The sequence below is a fragment of the Hakea prostrata genome, chromosome 1, assembly GCF_041222555.1.
Source record: "Hakea prostrata isolate BN-2017 chromosome 1, UWA_Hpros_2, whole genome shotgun sequence".
Taxonomy (NCBI): domain Eukaryota; kingdom Viridiplantae; phylum Streptophyta; class Magnoliopsida; order Proteales; family Proteaceae; genus Hakea; species Hakea prostrata.
This window is the reverse complement of record NC_142600.1, coordinates 50,881,109-50,907,805: the sequence shown is the minus strand read 5'-3', so window position 1 is coordinate 50,907,805 and position 26,697 is coordinate 50,881,109. Positions and strand designations below refer to the sequence as shown.

The window sequence follows — 26,697 nt, the reverse complement described above, 5'->3', positions numbered from 1 at the left end:
GGTGGTAAAGAGAAATATGCATCCTCTGGATTTGCCTAGGCTTAAGTCCATGAATGCTAGAGAAACAGAGTTGAAAATATTTGAAAGGTTTTGAAAGGTTTTGAAAAGAGATATGTTGCATATATTTTCCCACAACAAGTATATTTTGTGAAGGAAATTTTTGCTTTGGCAAATGTGACAGCTTTTATTTAGGTGATATGTCACGGCTAGTTTAGCTCATTTCCCCCCTTACTATGAATAGATAGGTGAACTCAGAACAAGGATAAGGATACTACAGTCCAAAGAAGTGATTGAAAGCTCATGTTCTTGTAAGAGTCTCATAGTTTAGCTCATCTCAGTTTGAGAGTTATATTTTGAGATTTTGTATAAGATAGTAGGGATGTTCTGTTTAGATGATAGTATAATATGAAAGATTAAAGTTTTTATAACTATACTGTAGTAATTGCCATCAGATAATCTAAAGTTGTATTTGCCCTCCCTTTAAATATAAAGGTTTTTGCTGTTGCATAATTTCCAAGTTAAGAAAAGATGACATAACTACCATGCCATGTCTCCCAGTAGGACTTAAGTATCGAGGGCCTCACCTGGCCCTAGTAAATTTTGGGCATGACGTACACTTAATGCCACTAAGATCTTCTCTTCTTAACTTCTCCCTTTTCACAGGTTCAATGGAACAACAACTCTCTGAACTCTCTCCTTATGAGCAGAGAATATGTAGAGAATAAGGGGTGATTGATTAGAGTTAGAGAAACAAAAAAACCTAGTATCTCCTTATATAGGAACCTGTTGGATCCTCCATTAAGATCTAATAGTCCCTATTATCCCACACTAGTAGGCCACTCCATATCAAAGTTCTAGTAATTTTATATTTTATACATCATATCAATTTAGGATACCAAATAAGAATATAATTCACCTTATGTGGAATATTATATAAATATTGTAACAAAATGATTTTATTTTATTGATTTATTTATTCTTTTGGGGTATATCCCAGCAAGCAATGAAGGCATATGCTGTTTCGCATTGGCAGGAGTTCAGTTTTGAAGTTGGTGATTGGGTGTGGCTAAAACATTAGCCATGCAGGCAGCTGTCAATGTCTTCTCAAACTTGTCAAAAGTTAAGCAAGAGGTTCCAAGGGTCACTTCAGGTTCCGAAGAAAGCAAGACTTGTGGCACTAGTGACACAAGTAGTTAGGAAAAGAGGGATGCTGGCTGGTTAAGGGATTAGTCAAGAATTGAATTGTTACTCTGTTAGCTAGACAGTTAAACTGTTAAAAGTTGTTAGGAGGATCTATCTTGTATTAACAGATTTTGTAAGAAGGGAATTAATCAGCACTTAAGCAACTAGCAAATGCATGCAGTTTATTTATTTTACTGTTAGTTCCTGAAAAAACCCAAACATAATGAACTGGTTTAATAAGTAAAACTCATTGAATATTCTTTGGATCAAAGAAGTTGGTTCAGCGTTAGCTAGCCTTGGACGAACCCAGATCAGGTTGACTGAATTTGTAGAAGTTGCAGTTGCAGAAGTTAAATGTCAGTTTCCTTTCTGTTTTCCAAATTGTTTCGAACTTATATGGAAGTAGTCAGAGGTAGTTGTTGATGGGAGGTTACTCATGATCTCTATAAATAGTTAATGCATTTTACTTGAATGACTACATTCAATCCTCTACATCAACGCTTATCTTTTTATTTTTTTTTCTTTTATATTTTCATAGCCTTAGAGTAGAGATAGTACAAGTTCTCAATTAAAGAACTCTACGAGTAATTTTTTTTTTGCTTTCTCTCGAAAAGCATCAAATCCTTCATATGTTAAGACAAGAAAGAATCTGCAGTAATGTGATTATCAGATTTCATTGGGTCGTCATTAGCCCTGACACGCCAGTGCATTCTGTATTGTTTTCTTGTGCAAACACTTACAGAAGAAAGCAAGAAAAAGAAATCCCAGGCTTCATGTATCTTTTTGTGTTACAACATTTGAGATTGCACAATATGAGCTATGATTTTGTAAAAGGTGTGAGATAGTAGATCTCCAAATGTTACATTGCTTCTTATCTTCAAACAACAACACAATCTTTCCCACACTTGTAAGAAGTCTTATAGGGTGAAGACCTTGAGCTTCCTTGGTTTCCTCTATCACATTGGTAACCTTATCTGACATAAAAAAGCAAAAAGCAAGTGTAAGAGGATCTCTTATTTATTGTTCTGGGTTGAATTTCTCCATCCTTTAAGAGAATCAATATAAATATTCTTTTTTTCTGCAGATAAATAAATATATATTTAGTCAACGAATATTTTACATAGTTCAATTAACATAGAAATCATGGAAACAATATATTTTTTGGTTTAGTTAACATAATGGGAAATATATCTTGAGAGTGTGGAGAATGGACTGATGTCAACCTGCATGGCTCTACATAGGCTTACAATCGGGAATCCAATGGGATGATGGGATGGTCATTTCATTACCCATGTAAGCTTGTAGGTTCTTCTGGTGGACAGTTTTTTTTCTCTCTCTCTTTTCATAACTTAAAGGGAAAAAAACCCTGTTTGATACTTCCATGAGTCTTATGACTCTTATCTCTCTCCACTCCATTTGAAAGACATTCTACATTTCTACCCCTTGTTTAAAGTACTTTTTGGTATTAATTTCATTCTTATTTTTTCTCTTTTAAAAGAAATCAATAAAATAACCCTTTTTGATTAAAAAAAAAAAATTTTAACTTTTTTTTTTTGGTTAAATAAATGAAATTTTATATGGTAATAGGAATTAATTATGGAATGAAAAGTATGCATGATAAGGAATAATTGTAAATAATCTGTATTATTTTTAAATGGGAAGCAAGTTGGTTGACTTCAAATATGTAAAAGACGATCTTACCCATGTTTTTCAGGTCATTTGAGCACATGCTCATAAAGCAACACAAAAAATGGCAAGAACAAATTTTACCCAAAATCATAAAGTCTTTTATGGATTATGAGATTTTTGTTTTTTCTTTCAAAATAAATAAAAATATGTTTCATAATAGATACCAAACACATACACAAATGAAAATTTGTCAAAAAATAAGAACTAAAATTGATATTAAAAACCCAAAAACAAATTAGGTATTAAGAAATGACTGAGAAGCTGAATACTAAGACATTTGCCAAAAATGAATTAAGATGCCTAGAAATGGATATATGCATGATTTCATTGGTGCATACAACTTGCTAAAGGTCACCAAAATTCCATTACCATGAATAAGTTACAAAACGTTAGACTGATTTCTTACAAATGTGTTTGTTCATATGGGTAATCTCACAATGTATGGATTGATGTAATATAAGTTATGCACATGTGAATTTTTTTTGTATATGGGTGTGTCATGCAAATATAAATGTTACTGAAAGCAATGTTGTTCGTATATATAACAAGACAAATGGATCTTACACTCCTTGGAACTTGTTAGAAATCCTCCAAGGTATCTTTTTCTTGATCTCAGTATGAGCCTGTTGTGTTTGAAGTGGATCAACAACATCCTCAATTTTATTTTTCCTGCAAAGATCCATATTAAGACGTCAGTGTTGGATCTTCTTTTTCTCACTCAAACACACACAAAAGTGTCATTCAAATAAAACAGAGAAGTAAAATTACATCTACGCTCCTTGGATTTGCAAATTATAATACTTACAATTCATAAAATATTATTCTAGTAAGTTAACACCTCCATGTTTCAAAGTACATATTAACTCGATCGTCAAAATTTCTATACTCCCTCTTTTACATTCACATCGGTTTCGATTTTTTAAGAGAGGTGAAGAGCAAGATGACTGACATTTAGTACTTATCAATTTTTGCATACTTATTTGAAAATCCAGCAATAAATATGTTTTTTTTTTTTTTTTTTTTTTTCAAAACTAACTACTTAAAGCATAAGTATATAGTAGAAAATCCTAGGAGGTTTTTCTCTAAGAAAAACGAAGATTTAAGTGAATGGCGTTCAAATCAATTCTGAAAATGCCTCAAGAAACAAAATATGTATTCCTTAATTTGCGTTTCTCACCGGATGGCATGCACATCGCTAGTTGAGTGCCTTTACCAAGCATCTCCAGGTCCTTTGAGAAATATGTAACTGATTTTAGTCTTGATTTTAAGGTTGCAGCTCCCCTTAGACCTAACAAAATCAGTGACTAGTGATGGTTAGTAATATACATAGCATTGAGAGCAACTTGGGTAAACAAGTTGTCCAAGAGGGTCGCACAATTATTATAATTTTGTAACGGAGTTAATGAGGAATTACATGTTGCAGCAGTGGCTGTGAGTGTGATCATATCGGAAGAGCTTGTAATGGCTAAGCCAGAGTTGACAGCAGCAGCAACATGGGCTCTGTGGGCGCCTGCAGACTCCGCAGCCTCAGCACATACAGTTGCAACTAATGCTGCAGCCGAAGCAAAGACAACACCCATTCTCTGGTTCCAAGTTACATCACCTTGACTACAACCCATGAATCCATTTGTCTCCTCTAATCCAAAACCACCCTTGGCAGCAAATCCAGCAACTGCAGCTGCCAACTCTGCAACCGAAAGGGCTGCATGGACTTTAGCTGTCTCTAGTCGGCTTTCCTCCGCCTTCTTATGCCTACGTCCTTTGGTGAAGTTTCTTAATGAATGCTCTCTTAACCATCTCTTCATGTATTGCATGCTCATCTTAACGATACCAGAGGCACAGCTAGTAAGTTTTTAGTGATCCAAAGATATTTAATACGCTACTACTTGGCAAAGCTTATTGTTTTCCTATGTACTTACCCAATTGCTTCTCAATGGTGTATGTCTCTGAAGGACCCAAAACAGTGTCCGGCCAGCAGCAACCCATTTCTGTAAAGAGCACATAGATAACTTAGATAGTATTCACAGAGAGAGAGAGAGAGAGAGAGAGAGAGAGAGAGAGAGAGAGAGAGAGAGAGAGAGAGAGAGAGAGAGAGAGAGAGAGAGAGAGAGAGTTCTCACCCATATGCTTTCCACTCTAACTTTGTCGCTTTGAGCTGAGGCACTGTTTGTTCCTCCTATTTCTGCCTTATCATGCCTTTGCTCTTCTACCTTACTGTTGCTTTCATGGAGAGGTAACAATAAGCTCTGCAAACCCCACATCACTTAATTGATTATTCTTTCTTTAATGGGTTTGATACATAGTAAATTAGTTTGATAATACACTTTCAGCCCAGCTGTATTAGTGTGCTTTGGTGTTTACGGTATGCTACAAGATAGCCAGGGTTAAGTTGTTTGTGTTTATGTTACACATGACATTTGAGGCTCTGAAATGAATTTACATTTATTTTCCTATTCTGGGTGGCAATACATGTAAGGTTGAAGACTATAATATATCAAACTCCACAGCCTAAGCTATTAGGTAGATATAACTAAAACTTATTCTCATCAATCAACTATTGATCATTGTGATTAAGTAGAGAATCTTTTAGTTATTGTAAAGAAACTGGAACTGGATTAGTGATAAGATTTCCTCACATCTTTTGAAAATGTCTGAAAGATGTCCGAGGCAGATGGACTCCATGAACGAGATAAGAACTCCATGGCTTCATGAGGACTTTTTGGAACCTCTAAAGAACGATTACATGTAGATGATGATGAATTCTCCTTCTTCAAGTGTTCTCGAGCTTTGTGGGGATCCATTTTCTGCCATAGTTTGCATTGAATAACAATAAGTAAACAAGAAGCTTTTTTGGTAGAAAGTAAACAAGAAGTTAATAACCCTGTTTTTGTAATTCCTTTTTTGATAAGAAGAAGAAGCTCAAAGATATAACGAATTTTCTTACAGCACAAGAAGGTAATCGCTGTTGATGAGGGGCATAGGAAACTCTCTGGAATTTCAGTTCTGATGGTGATTCTTCCATTAGGATGCTACTTGTCCTTGCCTGCGAATAGATTTGAAGCCCATGATGTTGAGAGAATGGTTTATATATCAGAACATTGTAGACTTTTAAGGTGACGATAACCAAAGCCACCCTGTTGAATATTATGTAAGTGGACCACTAAGCTAGGTTTAGTCCACTAATTGCATTGTGGAAATTATTCTCTTGTAATGGTTCCAAATCTGGAAGTTTCACTAAAACCATGAACCAGCAACAAAGCTTCTTTCATGGATATCTCATTAATGGTCCCCATATGATGATATGAGGGAGCACAAGATATACAAGTTGCCGGAGAAATATTTATGAGGTATGGGGGAAAATAAAAAATCCATTTGTAATGCTGATTTCTACCTTGCTTAGTTCCAATATGGTGCGTTTCTAAGTGCTGTGGGGACAGACTTGCACACAAACAAGAATTGGGGACCCAGCTGGTATAAGACAAATACCCCATTAGGAAAAGTAACTAAACCACCCAACAGAAAATGCTAGAAAACACCAAACAGAAACTACAAATGGAGACAAACATAATTATCTTTCTCAGAAAAGCAATGGACTCGAAGATGCTAGAATGATCACCAGAGAGTGGTAATCAATCTTCATAATGCAAGAGCACTTACCTTGTGAGGAAGGTTCTTTTGGATGAATGAACTCTCTATCCTTACTAGCCTCTTTATAATAGGCTTAAAACATTCCATAAGAGGAATCCATACACGTGAATTGGGGTGATCTGGTATATAATATTAGCTTACAATTACAGATTAAGTACTAATCTGCCTTGTTAACTTCACTTGGATTTCTCCTCTCCATGCAAAAACATCATCTGTATTGACACAAGAACACAAGTTAAGAAGACTTCATCAAGAAGGGTTTAATTTTGTTCTCAAAATACGAGTAACCTTTTGATTTTCTCTATAACAGTCACCTTCTGCTGCCAATGTGTTTTTTAGTCAGTAGTGTCTTGATAAGAAGTGACAAGTGTTGGTTTGGACCACTTTGAGCACACTTCCAACCTTTGTTTATATCAAACCTATACTTAATTTAGTTAATGTTTGCAAGCTTCACTGGCGTGGTTTGTACAATCCATAGTTCCTTACATGTGCTACAAGCCCAGCTGGACACTTGCCGTTGGGATTGAGGCAGTGTAAGGCTTCAATGTATCGAAATGTGTTATGATGTGAATTGAAACTCCAGTAACTTCAACTGGTGCCAAACCTCGAGTAAGAGCTCAATGCTCAACTTAGAATATACTCTTACAGATGCTCGATCCATGAAATAATGTTCAAGACAGATTGGAAGCCTGAAGTGAGCTGTTTGCTAAGAAAGACTAACCAAATTGACAACATGAAGGAACTTGATTATGATTTGTTCCAGGATTTCAGGACGAAATAATGCAAATCCTGGATAGGATTATCTTCTACAAGTTGGCATTTAGCTATGAAATGAATGGAATACCAAGGAAATAATAAATAATTTGGGTTGAGGGAATGCTTCATATATCTTAGCTACTTTTTATATGCAAGACAAGTTGAAGGCAAATCATACAACAGACAAGGCTTCTTACGATAGAAATACAAACAGGATATGCCATTACGAATCAAATAAGCCCTAATCTCATTACTCCAAGACAAAGCACGTACCCAGAAGTAATCCATGGACCCCCGGCTTTTGGGTTTAATTTTGTATCTACTTCTGTACAATTCTTTGTTTTCATTAGGTTTATGCTCGAGACTGAGTTGAAAACCCTGGAAAAGAAAGTGGCCCTGGAGGGAATTAATGACTCAATTAAGAAACTTATCTGAATATTTTTAGCTTTAGCATTGGGGTTACACTATATTAAAAGTAGATGCACACAAGCCTCCTGACAGACAAAATAAGGTATGACCCCTACCACTTGCATCGAATCCTGTACTCTTTTTCTTAAGATGGAAAGATTTCACACATTAACTATGTTTCTGAACATGCTTAAAGGAGAAGTTTCCTCTCATGGTTGTGACATCACCCCAACAGTCAAGTATTAGCTCACAACAGATCCCTCTAGGAGTTTTGAGTTTCCTTAGCTTGAACATTCTCCCTATCCGTAGGCCAAGCACCAGATACTTGTCGGTCGGCAGACTCGGCACCCTTCAAGAACTTTGGCAATGGTCCCTCTAACCTACACTATATATACCAACTCGTTCCCCCTTCCCCTCACCAAGATCAAATTATGACTTCTCAGAAAAAATTATATAAGCGGATAGAGAAAATAGCCAACAAATTGAAGTAACTGCATCATTTCTTTTTCATTTGTTTCAATCTTTTTTTTTTTTGGTAATCATTTCTTTTTCATTTGTTCCAATCTAACTCCCATTGAAAAGTTAGCTATTCCAACTTTATTTCTGTTCATATCAAGCTAGAATTTTATTTCACATCATCTTTAAGTGGCCTAGGCAGCGCTTTTTGAGGTAGCAGAAAATATACAGTAGAATAGGACTACATCCTTGGGATTCCAAGGAAGATAGAGGTTATCAAAAATGGACTTCACACCCATTACACTCCCTTAAAAGCAGTACTTGATTTGGAACTAATATTGGGAAATGAATCATATGGAATTTCTCAAGGTACTAGTACTTTTGACTTACTTGCCATCACAACTTAAAATATCAACAGGATGAGCTCATTGTTTCATTTTTTGGGTAAAAAAATTAATGGTATTTTCACTGAAGCCTATGAAGCCTTGGGGATGGAAATTAATGTTTGACTAATAATGTGAAAAATTAAGCACATCTGCTGCCTAAATAAAAGTACAATGACTTCTTTAAAAAAAGAAAAAGAAAAAGAAAAGAAAATTAATATAGTGGTGTGCAGTACTACAACAAAAACCCCTTATAGCTACAGATAATTATCTACAGTTTTTTAACCGAAGCTACTAGTCTCTTCTAACTACAGTTTTTTCATGTGTAGTAAATTAAAAAAGTTATTGCTGCAATATGTAACTGGAATACTCGGAGGTGTGATCCACAAGTCTCATGATCAAGTTTAGGGCGATCGTATACCCACAAAACACAATAACATAATCAAGAGCAAAAACTAATCATTGTATTAAAGTAAATTAAGAAACATAAGTATGGATCTCAAAAAGATCAAAAAAGAATATCAGAGTGTGGAACATAACAATATCAGAGTAAAGAGTATAGCGGAAATAAACTCTAAAACAAATGCGGAAAATAGATCGAAACTCTAAAGTGTTACAATTGAATTAAAAGGAATCTAAGAATTGTTCTAAAACTAAACATAACGAGTACTTATGTCCATCAAAGAGTATCTAGACTTAGATGTCTCTGTCTCTAGCACGGGACACTCAAGCTTCAAGAGATGGCTATTCTAGTACGCTCCATCATCATATGAGCATGCTTCACTGTAATTGCGCCTAGTCGCTAAAATCTTGGAAACCTTACGAGTCACACACCGTGGCCTCGTAGTTCAGGAACTCGCAATCTTCAGTACCTGTAACACAATCTAAAGAAAACATGTTTGCCAAAGGGTGAGCTCAAAATAACTCAGCAAACAGTTCAAACACAATTAACAATTATAACAGTCACAAATTCAAGAACAAGAAAAAGGCACAAATGCAAATGATATGAGACAGTATACAAATATGCTTCTAATTAACTCTATATATGTTGGTCTTTAGTGGCAGACACGCATTAAGAAAGAACACCATACTCCTTTGGTAGGTCTCAGTCACTCTTCCCTCACGGCTCTGAAGCATGTCTTTTGGGTTCTCCGTGGTAATTGGGTCCTACATCCTTCTTGGACATTCCATGGCTGGGGTTTAGGTCAACACTATCGCTCACCACCATTGGTCTGAGTATTGGCGCATGTTAGGGTTATACCTAGCACAATGCAAGTCATCTACTGAGTCACATCTACTTAGGGTCGGATACATCCATTCCTAACTTCTCGCAATCCTTTCCGATACCATTCCCCCTAGAGTCACCTTTTCCTTCTCGGACTCTTAACCCTATTGGTCATCCACATATAATAAACGGGAAGCTCTCGTGTCCCCTCATGCTTCTCGCCTTCTTGGGAGCCCACGAGCCCAAGCTTACTATATTCAACCCTACCAATGAATGGCCCCCACAATGTGATTTACGTTCTCTCACAGGTTGGTTACCAGTCTTATGAAATCCCCATTGCTGCCACGGGTCAATCTCCCTCAATACCCCTTCCAATAGGGTTAGATATGACAGGGTTTCCCTAGCCAACTAATCTAGACCAAACCTAGGTATGTCAAACAGTAGTTACGGAAAGTGCCAAAGGGCACCATAGGAAAGCGTCCCATACCACCTCCACTAGTGTCCAATGACAGAAACGCCAAAAGGGCATTCCCCATTCCATAATCACAACCTAGGCAAATCACATCACATCATGATTTCATAAACATCATAACAAAGTCCAATTCACAATCCCATCATTCATATTCAATACCAGCATGTAATTCACATGATGGATAGTATACTATAATTTCAGAAGTGTAACAATATAGAAAAAGTTTTAAAACAATAGCTAACATATGCATACAATTCTTATCATAGTATAGCACATAATGATGTCAATTGTGAGTGAATGTACTCACCTTATATTCGATTCGTAATCTTCGAGAAAGAGATCAAAGGGCAAGTCCAAAATCACCAAAATAACCCTAAACAAACATGTATAGAACATAAGGAACTAACCCTAACGATCGGAGACGAAACAGAAGCAAAACAGAGAAAAGTTGTTGTCATAGACCCCTTTGGCAGCTTGACCTTTGGCAGCCTAGGGCGACCAACGGCAAGCTATCACATCCACCCAACTAGTACCCTATTTGGCATACTCGAGTGTGTGATCTACAGCCCCAAAGATCAATTCGAGGAAATCAACCTCCTATATTTGCAATAATAAATTCAAGAACAAGACTAAATCAATGTTTAAGTATTATAAAAGAATAAACGAGAGAAGATTCAAAGAGAGTCTACAATATAATCAGAGTGTGGAAAATGATACCAATAGAATAAATCAAATGTAGAGTGTAGTGAAAAATCATTCTACAATAGCAGCGGAAAAGTAGCTCAAACTACAAAGGAGATTACAATCGATTTCAAAAAAAAAGGGAAAGAAAAGACGTAAACGAATTCTTAACTAATATCTCTTCAAACTTAAATAAAATCCTTCTATGAGTATAAGTCTCAATATCCCAGTGCCACTGCACTAACTCCAGAGTACGACTACTCCTGATACGCTCCACAATCACCTTGGTAGTCTTTACAGTCGTAGTCATAACCGCTAGCACCTTGGGAGTAGTATGAGTCATCCGGGGCAATCTCATATAATTGTCCTTCATAGTCTTCAGTACCTGTAGATAGATCTAACAAAGTTGTTGCAAAAAGGAGTGAATTCAAAAGAACTCAGCAAGGCAGTTTATTCCACAATAACATATATCACATGATAGTAAAAACATATAAGATGCAGTATGATATGAGGCAGTCATGCAAGTATGCTTCTAACTCTATGGATGCTGGTCTCTAGTGGCAGACATGCTTTAAGTCATAGCATCATACTCCTTTGGGTAGGTGTCAAATCACTCTCCCTCAACCATCTCGGTATCTTGGGTTCTTGGATGGTACTTGGGTCTTGCATCCCTTTCGGACATTCCATGGCTGGGGTTTAGGTCACCGCTCTCTCACATCACCACTGTCTTCTTCCTTCACTTCGGGTCTTCAGATCTACACTATGGATTTCCAGATTAGGGTTAGGTGGGATTTCACATTCTCCCCTCCTAAAAAAAATTTTGTCCTCGAAATTGGGAGCGTACTTGGTTTCCAAAGAGATGGGGATGCTTCACTTTTATCTCGACTTCCTTCTCCCAAAATTTTTCTTCAGGGGTATGATTCTGTCCCACAATAGCTTGACCTTCTAATCTAGGATCTCGGCTGGTTCTTCAAGTTCTATCACCTATGGCTATAGGACACAATTCTATTCACTTTGTCACATCGAAAAACATATCCAATAGGTACTGAACACTAGACTCTTGGCTGACTTCTTAAATGGCATAGGAAACTCAAAACATAAGCATATGATATGAATGCAAGAGATGCACAGGTGACAAATCAAACATAGGCAGGAACTAAGGCTACGTAACGAACTTGGAGAGAGGTTTTCTAGGCTTCCCAAAGGGTTCTAGGGCTTCAAAGGTCCTCCACAACAACATCCATCCACACTTCACACATGCATATCACACCTATCTCAGAAATATAGGCCATTGAAATCCAAACATAATCATCAAAACCAAAATTTTACTCAAAATGGCCAAAATCGAAAATCCGACTCTCCTTTGGTTAACCTCTTTGTGATTTTTTTCAATCCAAGAGATAGTTGTACGTCTAGGTTAGAAACATGTCTAGGAGTTTCTTTCTTTACATCTCAAGTGTTATAAACTCCATGCCACACTCCAACACTAGAACTCAACACGCTTTGCTTTCTTTTTCACTATTCATCCCGTAATCAACCCTCTTTGAAAATCTTGTCTCATCTTCAAACCAAATGGAATTTTAAGGTCAAACCACTTCCCACACACCTGATTCAATATGGGTAAGGTGTTCACACACGTCGTTCGACCAAATTTTGAGTCCTCAGATATCTCAAAACTTCACCCAAAAGAGGACTTTTCATAAATTTCCTTCTTGATGAATTTGTCCCAAAATCCAAGGGTTTCGATGGTTTTTCTCCAAACAAACCATCTTAGAATGCTAAAACAAATCTTATACACATACTAGCATGTCCAACCATTGTTTCCACTGAAATCAAAATTTCCTAATTTTTTCCCAAAATGCCCTTCTTCACCAAAAATTGCATTGCTTAACTTCATTTACTCATGCAATGCAAATCTTAACTTGATTTTTCAGATTCCCATCAAGCCACCACGAGGAAGACATCTAGGAGTGAGGAGAGGCAGGGGTGGTGTCACATCCACCTAGCCGGTACCCTACCTGGCATACTCGAGTACGTGATCCATAGTCCCAAGGATCAAGGATCGAGCAACCATCCCTCCCATATACACGATAACACAATCATGAATAACAATAATCAAGGCTAAAGCATATAATAAAATGAAATCATGAATAAGATAAGAACAAGATAATCAGAGCGCGGAATTAAATGATACCAAAGTATACATATAATCAAAAAGAGAGGGAGTGAGCGGAAATCACTCCCTCGGTAACAGCGGAAAGTATGATAAAATCAAAGTTAAGATTACATATCCAAGTCTTCAAAAGAAAAATAACAACATAAAAGTCTAAACTAAGGTCTCCTCTATCTTATACAATATGTCCTCATAATCATAAACATAGGAGACCAAACACGGCCTTTCCCACAATAAGGTCGAGCTAATCCGGGTATGGAGTGTAACCACCCTCAGGATCTTCACCATAACCTTCATAGTAGCCAAGACCTTCAGAGTAGTATGTGGCATCCGGGTCCGTCTCAATGAAGGAGCCATCAGGTTATTCAATACTTGTAGAGTAATCTAACAAAACAATTGCACAGTAAGGAATGAGTTCGAGAGAACTCATCAAGGCAGTTATTCCATAATACATAATGTGAAACCCAGCCCTAACCTGACCCTGACCTTGATCCGGTAACCCGGTTGTTTTTAGGTCCGAAGACCCAGAGTAAAGGAAGAAGCCAACTATGGGCCATCTCAGTAGAAGACATGGTGTTTGACTCTGAACCCATGGATGTTGTTGATGGAGTTCCATACTTGGATGTCTGTGTAGATTTGGAAAGGAAGCTGCAGCTGTCTGAAGATGAGATTAGTTGAAGGACTTGGATTATTATCTGACTTGGTTTGGAGGTATTTCCTTACACTTGACATGTCACTTGATGTGTATGCAAAAGCCCATTTGATCCTCCAAGTCCCTGATTATTCCTTATTGTCTGCCTTGGTCGACTCCTTGGTCGAGTGGGCCACTCGACCAAACACTCGACCAAAGGAGTGTGAAATCCGAGAAATTGTAATTTTAGGGTTTTTCACTTCTATTTAAACCCTACTTCGTATTTCTTTGTTACGGCTGCCTCTTAAACACTTTGTGAACGTGAGAACACCTCTCCGAAACTCTCTCTGGTGATTTCGAAGACTCCTCTGCAGATCTGAAGCCTCTCATCGTTGTTCTTACAATTCAAGGTTAGTAATCGCTTCAACATTGCGAATTTCTTTTCTTCGATCTTGTTCTTGATTGAGATCAGGAAGTAGATGCTACATCCTTGCAACCATCCCTTCGTGATCTCCTTCGTTTCTTTGAGATCTATGATCATCATCATGATCTCAACCCTAGCCCTATATTTTCCTGGAAACCCTAACCCTTGCTTGATTTCTGGAAAACTTTGGTGGCCTCCCATGCGAGGGAAACCTCATGGGTAATGTTTCTATTAACCTAAACTATAATTTCTATGATTTTCTTGTTATAATTGGCAAATCATTAATTCCCTTTCATTCTGTAATCATAACCTTTCCTGGGGAGCCATAAAGGTTGAAACCCTAATTTCTTGGGTTAAATCAAGAACCCAATTTTTTTTTACCATGATTTGATGTTTTATCTTCCCATATGATTCTAATACATCGTAGGAAGTTCCCCTTCGAATTTCGGATCAATCCGACTTCAAATGAGGAAGTTATGGCCAAAGCAGACTGTACAATTCCGTACTAACTTGCTTGGTCGACTGGGCCAGTCTACCAAGCACTCGACCAAAGGAGTCAGTAGCTTCGTTTTTCGCCCGATTTGATTCGTTTGTTCTCTGGTCTTTTAGGCATCTTTCCTAATGTTGTATCTATGGTTATTAGGAGTTTATTTGCTAAGTTTGGAGTTGCTCACTTTGATCTTTGGATCATCTTCTTCGATAATCAAGGTAAGGACAATTATTTCCTTAACTACATAGATTGCTTGTGTAATATCCAGCCCTATTCTAACCTTGACCCTGACCCGGATCCACTGTTGTATTCAGGTCCGAGGACCCGAAGCGGTGGAAGAAGAGATTTATGGACCATTCTGATTGATGATCATGATTCGGAGACCGAGCCCATGGACATTGACAATGATACCCCTTGCTTAAATGCATTGTCAGTGTTTAAGGAAAGTCTGCGCATCGGCGAAGATTAATATGGTCGATGTACCAAATGACCTCCTGTGCACAATCCGAAGGTATTCCCCGAAACTAGACTTCTTGATTGAATTGTGGAAGAAAACCTCACTCAATTTGACCTTGTATAGCCTTTCAAATCCCTACTTGAAGTTGCTGTTCTAAACTTGAGTTTTCTACTGAAAATATTTTGGTCGATCCTTTTGGTCGATACCATCGACCAAGGACCATCGACCAAAATATTCCAGTCTGCCAAGTTAATGATTCCATGGAATATTCCTTTTCTATTTAATATGACCTCGAGCCTTGAGCCTTTTGCAATCATTTTTCTCACCTGGGAACGTGGGGAGAGCTTCCCAAAGCAGCTCCTTGGTTAGTGTGAAGGGTATCTCATCAAAGACACTTAGTTTATCATTGATTCTTGTCTTCATCTTCCACACTAAGGTATGACTCCTCATTCCACTCTCTACCCTACCATTTTCTACTCTTTTCTATTGTCATCTTGCTGATGAGACATTTGGAATGGTGCTGCAACCGTGCAACCACCACTCCAAGTGCCTACTCATGCTCAATCCATGATTCCCTTAGCCATTCATTGATGCTATGCTTATATCTCATGCCTAGCATATGTATTCCATGATTTACCTATTAACATCATACCATTTGATATCAAACTGAGCTATAGAGTGTATTATGTTCATGTTTAACATTGCCATATGATTCCAATCGAATTTCTATTAGTTCCTCTAGCTATTGCATGCTATTCCTCATCAATGCAATCAATTCCAACTCATGCCATGATGTTTATCACTTGAACTTGATAGCTCAAATTGGGGCTTTTTAATTAGACCATTGGATTGGGTTAATTCCTTGATTTATAGTGTCCTACTACTATTGTTAAGTATGCCTCCAAGTTTCAGATTGATCCGAACACCGGAAGACTCATTTCGGACCAAAATCCCCAAAATCCACTATTCCCGCCCCGAGGACAATTTTGGTCGATCCTTTTGGTCGATACCATTGACCAAAGTTGTTGCCGACAACAACCTTGGTCGATTTTGACCCAAATGACATCCGATCTTCCGACTTCTTTTCTAACTTATTATTGATGTTTGTTTAGGGCCTTAACAATTCTATTGGACTATTCTTGGTATTCTCAATTCATCATCAACTCATCCAAGGTAAGGATGGTTATATCCATAAACATATAAGTCATCAAATATTGAAGCGTGCTTTATTTAAAGAATGAAATCCCTAAATTTCCTTTCAATCATTATGAGGCTGTTACATATGTGTTAGAACAAGTAGCATTTAAATCTTTATACTTTTGTTGTGTTACTTTATCATTTTGATTTGCTTATGTTTATAATGATTCGTTTCAATATCATGATTTGATTACTATTATGAATATGCATTGGATGCATGAGAAATGATGAGATTGGATGTGTGATTGCTTACGTATGACTTGGGATTTGGGGGTGTCCTATCGACACTTCTGTCTTTGGGCATCGGAGGGAATAGTATGGGATGTTCTCCGATGGTGCCTATCGACACTTTCCCGAGTTATTGGATGACATACATAGGATTGTCTAGTTGTGTGGCTAGGTTCATCCTTGTCGTGTCGGACCCGAATCGAAGGGCATTGAGACCGAACAACCCGTGGTAGTGTATGGTTGGATGGGCGCTCTAGGCCGGTAGCCAATCCGGTAGGGGACATAAACCATGCTACGGATACCGAAAGGGGCCATTTATTGGTAGAGTTGCATATGGATAGACTTGGGCTCACGGGCGCTCAAGACCGGTAACCAATCCGTGAGAGGACGTGAGAGCTTCCCGTTTACTATATGTGGATGACCAATAGGGTTGATGAGTCCGAAATCCGGGATTTCGCTGACTCTAGTGTGAAGGATACCGGAAAGGATCGCCGGGGGTGAGGAATGGACGTATCTGAATCCGACTTGACCGATCGAGTAGATGACTTGCATTGGGCTAGGCTTTACCGTGACATGCGCCAAGTACTTGACCAAATGGTGATGTGAGAGAGTGGTGACCGATCCCCTTACCACGGCTTTTTGATGACTTTACCGATCTTCCCGGGCATTCCCAAGATATGGAAATGGGAGAGTGACTGACGACCCAGAGAAGTACGGTGCTATGACTTAAAGCATGTCTACCCTAGAGACCAACATTCATAGAGTTAGGCTCATATCTGCATCATATGTTCCATATCACATTGCATTATTATATGTTACGAATGTGTATGATTTCTAATTATGGAATAACTTCCTTTGAGTTCTTCGAACTCATTCCTTTTTGTGCAAATGTTTTAGATTACATTCCAGGTACCGAAGATTACGATGGCACCTCCTATGAGGCGGACTATGATTCCACATACTACCCTCCGGGTAGTGGCGTCGGTGAGGATCCGTATATTGGAGCCGAGGAGGATTACTATCCGCACTAGGGTTAGCCCCAAAATTGTGCGGGAGCGGCAGCGTTGGGTTTACTTCATCCGTACGGTTGAGGAGACTACCATTAGAATAGAAGAAACCCTAGCATAGTGCCCCATTCCCCTGGTGTATTTGTGGAACCTTGGATATTGTAATTAACGTGTCTTTGAATTATTCTGGTGACACTTGGATATGTAACTAACTTGATTTACTTCTTTTCCGCTGCTCTGAGAGGGTGGCTACTGTAAAACCCAGCCCTAACCTTGACCCGGAAACCTTGTTATTTGTAGGTCCGATGACCCGAAGTAAAGTAAGAAGTCAGCTTTGGGCCATCCCAGTAGAGGACTTGGTGTCTGGCTTTGAATCCATGAAAGTTGATGATGAGGTTCTATTTATGGAAACTGAATCCTGATGAAGATCTGATTAGTTGATGGACTTGGAGTGCTCTCTATCTTGGTTTGAAGGCATTTCTACCTATTAGGTAAGTCACTTGACTTGTGTGCAAAACCCCTTTAGGATTGGATTTGATCTGGACCTTCAATTCCCTGTTTTGGTCTTGTTTGTCGGCATTGGTCGTTGATTGGTCGACTGGACCAATCGACCAATCCACTCGACCAATGAGTGCTGTCTTTGGCAATTAGGTTGTTCTTGCTCTATTTAAGTCCAATCTCGAGTCCACTTCGTATTTGCTGCCTCCAAACTCTCTCGGAACGAACCAAAGACCTCTCGCAAGTCATCTCTCTTGCATCCTTGGTGTTTTCTTGACGGATCTTCGTCGAAACTCTTCTTTTTGCATCAAAAGGTATGTCTACTCTCTCTTCTTCTCCTCCATCTTTGTTTTTCTTTCCTTTTTGAGTTGAGACAGTAGAAGAGATGCTGCATTCTCTGTTGCAAACATCTTTGAACATGTTATCATGATCATCCTAAGGATTTGAGGCTAGAACAATGATCTTAACCATGATCATTGCAAGCTTTTGAAGGAATCATGATCAAACCATGATCTAATCTTTGTTAAACTCCTAATCTGAATTCTGATCTCTTTGGATCTTCTATGTTGATCATGTTAGTAGTTAATTACTGTGTTTTCCTTCCATGATCCATAATCTATCAATTTCTAGTTGTTCTCTTCTACCTTACTATGTGTTCTTCATGATGCATGGTAGATACATATATGGTAGGTTTTATTTCCTTATTTAGATTGATGCTTCTAAGCCTTATTCCATGAAGATCTATGTATGTTTTCATGATACCATTACCTGAAGCAAAGATCTATCCTCCTATTGTTCTTGTCTTTGTTTTCTATTTCAAATTCATCAAGATCCATGGTTGATTTAATTATGGTAACTTTTTGTTTCCTAATTTGGATCTTGATATCTTGATTGGATTAGTGTTTTGAGGTCCCCTATATGTTAGAATACTACTGATGTAGTCTACCCCTTGATTAGTACCCTTTTGAACCACCAAATTCGGATTTCATATCTTAAAACTCTGTTTTTTTGCTCTATCGTCTCTGCATTGGTCGATGATTGGTCGACTGGACCGATCGACCAATCCACTCGACCAATGAGTACAAGCAACTCCGGAATTGGTCTATGTTGGATGTTTTGGTATCTTTTCTGTTAGGGATCTTTCCTAATATGTTGTATATACTTGTTTAGGACCTTCTTCTCAAGTTTGCCGAGATCTTACTTGATTTCTTAGGATTCCTTTGCGAGTTATAAAAGGTAAGGATGGTTATTTCCTTAATTACATAGATAGCATGAATCTAGTTTCTATATTTGAATATCATAGATATGATTCCTAAATTAGATTCTTACAATGATATACTACTGTTGCATAACTTTGATTACGGTAGCATTACTTATTCATATTAAATTGATTCATGTATGATTTACTTACCAATGTTATACAAGTGATTGTAATTATTGATTTCTTTCCATATATGAAGTTACCATATATGTGATGATATGAATTGATGCATGTGTATGCTTAAGTACGGTTTGGAAAGGAGAGGTGTCCTTTTGACACTTCGTCCTTGGACTACTACGGGAATATTATGGGATGTTTCCGGAGATGCCCCTCTGGACACCTTCCTAAACTGTTGGATGACATATCTAGGATTGTCTAGTAGTGTTTGGCTAGGATGTCCTGTTATGTCGGACCCTAATCGGAGGGGTATTGAGACCGAACGACCCGTGGTAGCAATGGGGATTCATGGGCGCTCAAGACCGGTAACCAACCCGTGAGAGGGACAGGAATCACATTGTGGGGGCCATTTATTGGTAGGGTTGCATATGGTTAGACTTGGGCTCACGGGCGCTTAAGACCGGTAACCAACCCGTGAGAGGACGTGAGAGCTTCCCGTTTACCATATGTGGATGATCAATAGGGTTGATGAGTCCGTAGTCGGGGACTATGAGGACTCTAGTGTGAAGGATACCGGAAAGGATCGTCGGGGACGAGGAATGGACGTATCTGGATCCGACTTGATGTAACTAAGTAGAAGACTTGCATTTGGCTAGGTTTTACCCCGACATGCGCCAGTACTTATACCAAATGGTTGTGAGAGAGTGTGTTGACTTAACCCCCGCCAAGGTTTGTCCCGAGGGATGAAGGACCCATTACCAATCGGCTGCTCAAGACCGGTGAAATGATCCGTGAGAGAATCCAAGATATCTTAAATGGTTGAGGATGTGAGTGGACTTTCCTAAAGAAGTACGGTGCTATGACTTAAAGCATGTCCGCCAATAGAGACCAGCATACATAGAGTTAGATTCATTCATTCATTGCTTGTCTCATATCATATTGCATTTATGTTTGTTCGGAATCCTGCCATTTATGTTATTATGGATTTTAATCGCCTTTATCGAGTTTCTTTGAAACTCATTCCTTTATTGTACAATGTTGTTAGACTATCCTGCAGTACCGAGTACTATGACGGTCCCTATGAAGAAGCGCAAGGCGAGGAGGCATATCTCCAGGAAGGTGATTGCGGTTACCACAATTACTCTGAAGATCCCGCGAGTGGTTATGCTCCGTACGATGCTTAGTCCGACCATTGAGTGGAAGCGTCCTTGTGCCATTTATGAGATTTACACTTACAAGGATGTTGTCTATAAAGTGGAGAACAATTTAGTTACCCAATGTACTTGCTACTGGGATTAGGTTTTGTCTAGTTTATTCTTTAGAGCTACTTTTCCGCTGGATGTAAAGTGGGATTTTTGCCTCACTTTACTTATCTGTTTGATACTCTGATTATATCTATTATTCTGATTCATTTATGATTCATTCTTTCTTTATTGGATCTATGATTTATCTTCCGCACTCTTGTTATGATTGTTCATGATTATGTTATTGTTTATGTGGGAGGTTGATCACTCGATACCTGATCTTCGGGCTGTGGATCACACTCTCGGGTATGCCAGATAGGGTACCGGCTGGGAGGGCGTGACAGCTACCACACCTTCTCACCCTTTATGATTTTGATCACACTTTATTATTATCTATATTCCGCACTCTGATTTAGTTAATCTTATCTTATTCATGATACTTAGTATTAGCTGTTTTTACCATTGATTATTACTATTCATGATTGTGTTACCGTGTATGTGGGAGGCATGGACCTCAGATCATTGATCCTGGGACTGTGGATCACATCCCGGGTATTCCAAATGGGGTACCGGCTGGGTGGATGTGACAACTTGTTCTCTGGTTTCTACCTTATGAAACAATGAGATTACTGACTGTTATGGTAATTTAATTCTAATCTCTTACTGTGAGAACAGTAGCACTTGTTTATACTATCTTTTTCATTATTCATGTTATATGAATTACTTATTATTACCTAATCTGATTTTGCTTTTACATTCTCTTGTATATGATGAACTGTTGGTTGTATATGTCATGACTGATCTGAGAATGTGTTTGCTTAAGTTTGGTTTGGGATTGGGGAGTGTCCTTTTGACACTTCTGTCCTTGGACATCGGAGGGAATAGTATGGGATATTCTCCGAAGATGCCCATCGATGCTTTCCCGAATCATTGGTTGTCATACCTAGGGATGTCTAGCAGTGTTTGGCTAGGATATACCCCTATTATATCAAACCCGAATCGGAAGGGTATTGAGACTGAAAGACCCGTGGTAGCAATGTGATTCATGGGCGCTCAAGACCGGTAACCAACCCGTGAGAGGACGGGAATCATATTGTGGGGGCCATTTATTGGAGGGTTGCATATGGCTAGACTTGGGCTCATGGGCGCTCAAGACCGGTAACCAACCCATGAGAGGACATGAGAGCTTCCCGTTTACCATATGAGGATAACCGATAGGGTTGATGAGTCCATATTCCGAGTTGGTCGATGCCATTGGATACGCTGACTCTAGTGCGAAGGATACCGGAAAGGATCGTCAGGGACGAGGAATGGACGTATCTGAAACTGAGATGATATAACTGACTAGATGACTTGCATTGGGCTAGGCTTTTCCCTGACATGCGCCGGTACTGATGCCAAATGGTTGTGATAGAGTGTGTTGACTAAATCCCCTACCATGGTTTGATGAGGACTTTACCCAATTACCCGGTAGACCCAAGATGCCAGGATGGCTGAGGGGGAGTGACTGACCTACCCAAAGAAGTACGGTGCTATGACTTAAAGCATGTCTACCATAGAGACCAGCATACATAGAGTTTAGATGCATTCATACTTTATTTGTTTCATATTGCATTGCATCATGTTATGTTTTGCCACATGTTATCTATGATGTTATGGATTAACTTGCCTTACTGAGTTTCTTCGAAACTCATTCCTTTCTGTATATTTTCTTGTTAGATTATCCTGCAGGTACAGATTATTATGACGAGCAGTACAGTGAAGCGCAAGCCGATGAAGCGTATCACACGCAAGGTACTGGCGATGATAAAGATTACTCTGATGATCCCCCGGCGGATCAAGCTGCGTACTACTTTTGAAAACAGCATAGAGTTAGAAAGGATTCATTGGGTTGATGAAGTCCACACTTATGAAGACGTTATCTATAGACTAGAAGACTCTTGTTCCTAGTTTATTTCTTAGTACATTTGTTTCGGTTGTAATTTCCTTTTTGACTTTCATACTGCGTTCCGCTATGTTTGTGGAGTGAGTTTCCACCTCACTTTACTTCTTTTGATATCTTCGGATATCTGGTATCATTTTCCGCACTCTGATTATATTATTTATTCATTTCTTGAGTTAAACCATTTGTTTATAATATTTAAACCTTGATTATTTCCTGTTTATGATTATGTTATTGTATATGTGGGAGGATGATTTCCTCGATACTTGATCTTACTCCTGGGTATGCCAGTTAGGGTACCGGCTGGGGCGATGTGACACATAAGTCATGTGATACAAATCATAACATGGTGCAAAATGATTGACCAAAAAAAAAAACATGGTGCAAAATGATATGAAACAGATGATGCAAATATGATTCTAACTCTATACATGCTAGTAGCTATGGTAAACATGCTTTAAGTCATAGCACCATACTTCTTTGGGTAAGTCTCAGTCACTTAGCTCCGGTTGGTAATGGGTCATGCATCCATCTCGGACAATCCATGGCTGGGGTTTCGGTCACCGCTCTCTGACATCAACATTGGTATAAGTATTGGCGCATGTCACAGTAAAGCCTAGCCCAATGCAAGTCATCTACTCAGTCGTATCATGTCAGATCCGGATACATCCATTCCTCCCATCCTGGGATCCTTTCCGGTATCCTTCACACTAGAGTCAGGGTATTAGACTCTCTCAAATACAGACTCATCAACCCTATTGGTCATCCACAAATAGTAGACGGGAAGCTCTCACGTCCTCTCACATATATGACTCACCGTTCTCGAGCACCCGTGAGCCCAAGTCTAGCTATTTGCAACACTACCAATGAATGGTCCCTTTCGGGTATCCGCAATGTGATTTATGTCCTCTCACGGATATAATTCACCAGTATTGGGCACCCATCAAATCACACTACAACCACGGGTCATTCGGTCTCAATACCCTTCCAATTTGGGTCTGATACAACAAGGACATCCTAGCCAACACATCTAGACAAGTCCTATGTATGTCATCCAATAATCCGGGAAAACGTCGATGGGCATCTTCGGAGAACATCCCATACTATTCCCTCCAATGTCCAAGGACATAAATGTCAAAAGGACATTCCCCAATCTCAAATCATACTTATCCAATCACATTCTCAGTTTCATCATATCATACATACATGATACTTCATCATATTGAATGATAAGTCATAACATCACATGATCAATCATATATGAAATTGACAAGAATTGATAATCATGATAAGCAAGAGTATATAAACATGATACTACTGTTATAAAGTACTTACAGCAGTCATAAGATGTCCAAATACAACCAATAAGCTAAGCCTACTAAGTTGTCAACATTAACGTAATAATCACATAGTCTATGTTATATGGTGATAACCGTCCTTACCTTAAGTTGCGATGATGATAATCCAATAATCTCAAAAGAATGATCCAAATATGGTATTAAGACCTTAGATAAACATAAATGAAAGATTAGAAAAGAAATTGGGAAAATCAAAAGTCGAACGGATCAAATCTGTGAAGTACACAGTTCAACAATCAATTGGTTGACTAACTTGGTCGACTGACTCAGTCGGCCAAGTTAACAGTGCGGGGCTGAATAGTGAAATTTGATTCAAAACCTAGCTTCCGAGGCTCGGATCGATCCGAAACTTGGAGGGATTGATTGTAACAGTATAAGAACACTATCTCACAAGTAATTAACATAATCTGATGGTCTAATTAGGAATCCCCAAATTGAAACCCTAAGTTTTAAATACAAGAATCTATGCATCAATTGAAATCAAATGAAATTGCAATGTAAATGAAGTAAGCAGCTAGGGGGAATTGATAAGCAATGGATTAGGATCATATGCTAGCATAGAAAATAGACTTAGCATACTTCATACTTCAGTTTAGGACAATAATACAAGAAGTTAAGAAGAGAATCATAGAAATGCATATGCAAGAATCAAAATGAGAGCATAGCATAGGCAAGAATGGAAAGAGATCATGCATTTGTAAAGAATGAACACTTGGAGTGGTGGTTGCAAGGTTGCAGCACCAACTCCTAGGTTACAATAGCAAGAAGAAGAAGATAATATAATAGAATAGAGAGCAAGAGAGAGGAATGATACCTTGTAGATGATAATGGAGACAAGAGACAATGATTGGCGATTATTTGAATGGAATAATCTTCACCACTACCAAGGAATGCTTTAGGAAGCTCTCCCCTCGTTCTCAGCAAGCTTAAAATGTAAAATAGGGTTCAAGACACGAGGTTCCCTTAAGTAGAGATGTCACATCCCCCCAGCCGGTACCCTAACTGGCATACCCGGGAGTGTGATCCACAGCCCCGAAGATCAAGTATCGAGGAAATCATCCTCCCACATATACAATAACATAATCATAAACAAGAAATAATCAAGGTTTAAATATTATAAACAAAATATTTAAAGTCAAGAAATGAATAATCAATATAATCAGAGTGCGAAAATGATACCAGATGTAGTCACATCAAAAGAAGTAGAGAGAGGCGGAAACTCACTCCACAGATACAACGAAACGTAGTATGTAAGTCTAAAAAGAATTACAACCAAATCAATAGAAAATAAGAAAGTCAAACTAAACTTAAGAGTTTTTTATCCTATAGATGACATCTTCAAAATAGTGGACTTCGTCAGTCCAACAAAGATGCTCCAACTCTACATTGCCTCTAATCGTAGTACGCAATGTGATCGCCTGAGGGATCATCAGAGTAATCTTGATTGTCGCCAACACCTTGCATGTAGTACGCTTCATCGGCTTGCGCTTCATTGTATTGACTCAGTACCTGTAGAATAATCTAACAAAACATTGTACAAAAAGTAATGAGTTTCGAAAGAAACTCAGTAAGGCAAGTTAACTCATAACAGCATAAATAACATAAATCAAATCATAACAAGATGCAATGCAGTATGAAACAGATAATGTATGTATGCATCTAAACTCTATGTATGCTGGTCTCTATAGGCAGACATGCTTTAAGTCGTAACACCATACTTCTTTAGGTAGGTCAGTCACTCGGCTCCGGTTGGTAGTGGGTCCTTCATCCCTCGGGACAATCCATGGCTGGGGGTTAAGTCACCGCTCTCTCACATCACCATTGGTCTAAGTACTGGCGCATGTCAGGGTAAAACCTAGCCCAATGCAAGTCATCTACTCAGTTACATCAACTCAGATCTAGATACTTCCATTCCTCATCCCTAACGATCCTTTCTGGTATCCTTCACCCTAGAGTCCTAATAGTCCCAGACTACGGACTCATCAACCCTATTGGTTATCCACATATGGTAAACGGGAAGCTCTCATGTCCTCTCACGGGTTGGTTACTGCTCTTAACTGCCCATGAGCCCAAGTCTAGCCATATACCACCCTCTAATAAATGTCCCCCACAATATGATTCCCGTCCTCTCACGGGTTGGTTACCGGTCTTGAGCGCCCGTGAATCACACTGCTACCACGGGTCGTTTGGTCTCAATACCCTTCCGATCTGGATCTGATATAACGGACACATCCTAGCCAAACACTGCTAGACAGCCCTAGGTATGACAACCAATGATTCGGGAAAGCGTCGATGGGCATCTTCGGAGAACATCCCATACTATTCCCTCCGATGTCCAAGGACAGAAGCGTTAAAAGGACACTTCCCAATCCCAAACCATACTTAATCAAACACATTCTCAGATCAGTCATGACATACACAACCAACAATTCATCATATAAAAGAGAATGTAAAAGCATAGTCCGATCAAGCAGTAATAAACATCTCATATACTTGAATAATGAAAAAGAATACATAAACAAGTGCTACTGTACTTACAGTAGTACATCAGAAGTATAACGTACAAGAACAGTAAACAAACTCATAGTTTCATTAAGTAGAAACCAGAGATTATGCGATCTATGTTATTATGAAATGACTATCCTTACCTTGATTATCGCCGAAGATAATCCAAAGATCAAATAGAGCAACTCCAAACTTAGCAAATAAACTCCTAACAATCATAGATACAACATTAAGAAAGATACCTAAAAGATCAGAGAGCAAACGA

The 26,697-nt window shown here is 38.6% G+C and overlaps 1 protein-coding gene across 1 annotated transcript; it reads right to left on the bottom strand.

Moving 5' to 3' along the window:
* Positions 1–3,232: 3,232 nt before the first annotated feature.
* Positions 3,233–5,907, bottom strand: LOC149029106 (uncharacterized). The gene is made up of 7 exons (XM_089149910.1): positions 5,816–5,907; positions 5,508–5,675; positions 4,992–5,117; positions 4,791–4,859; positions 4,286–4,691; positions 4,049–4,159; positions 3,233–3,540 (listed from the first exon to the last, which is right to left on the bottom strand). The coding sequence occupies exons 1-7, from the start codon at positions 5,891–5,893 to the stop codon at positions 3,386–3,388; spliced, it is 1,113 nt and encodes a 370-aa protein (XP_089006036.1). The 5' UTR covers positions 5,894–5,907; the 3' UTR covers positions 3,233–3,385.
* Between the last annotated feature and the right edge of the window lie 20,790 nt (positions 5,908–26,697).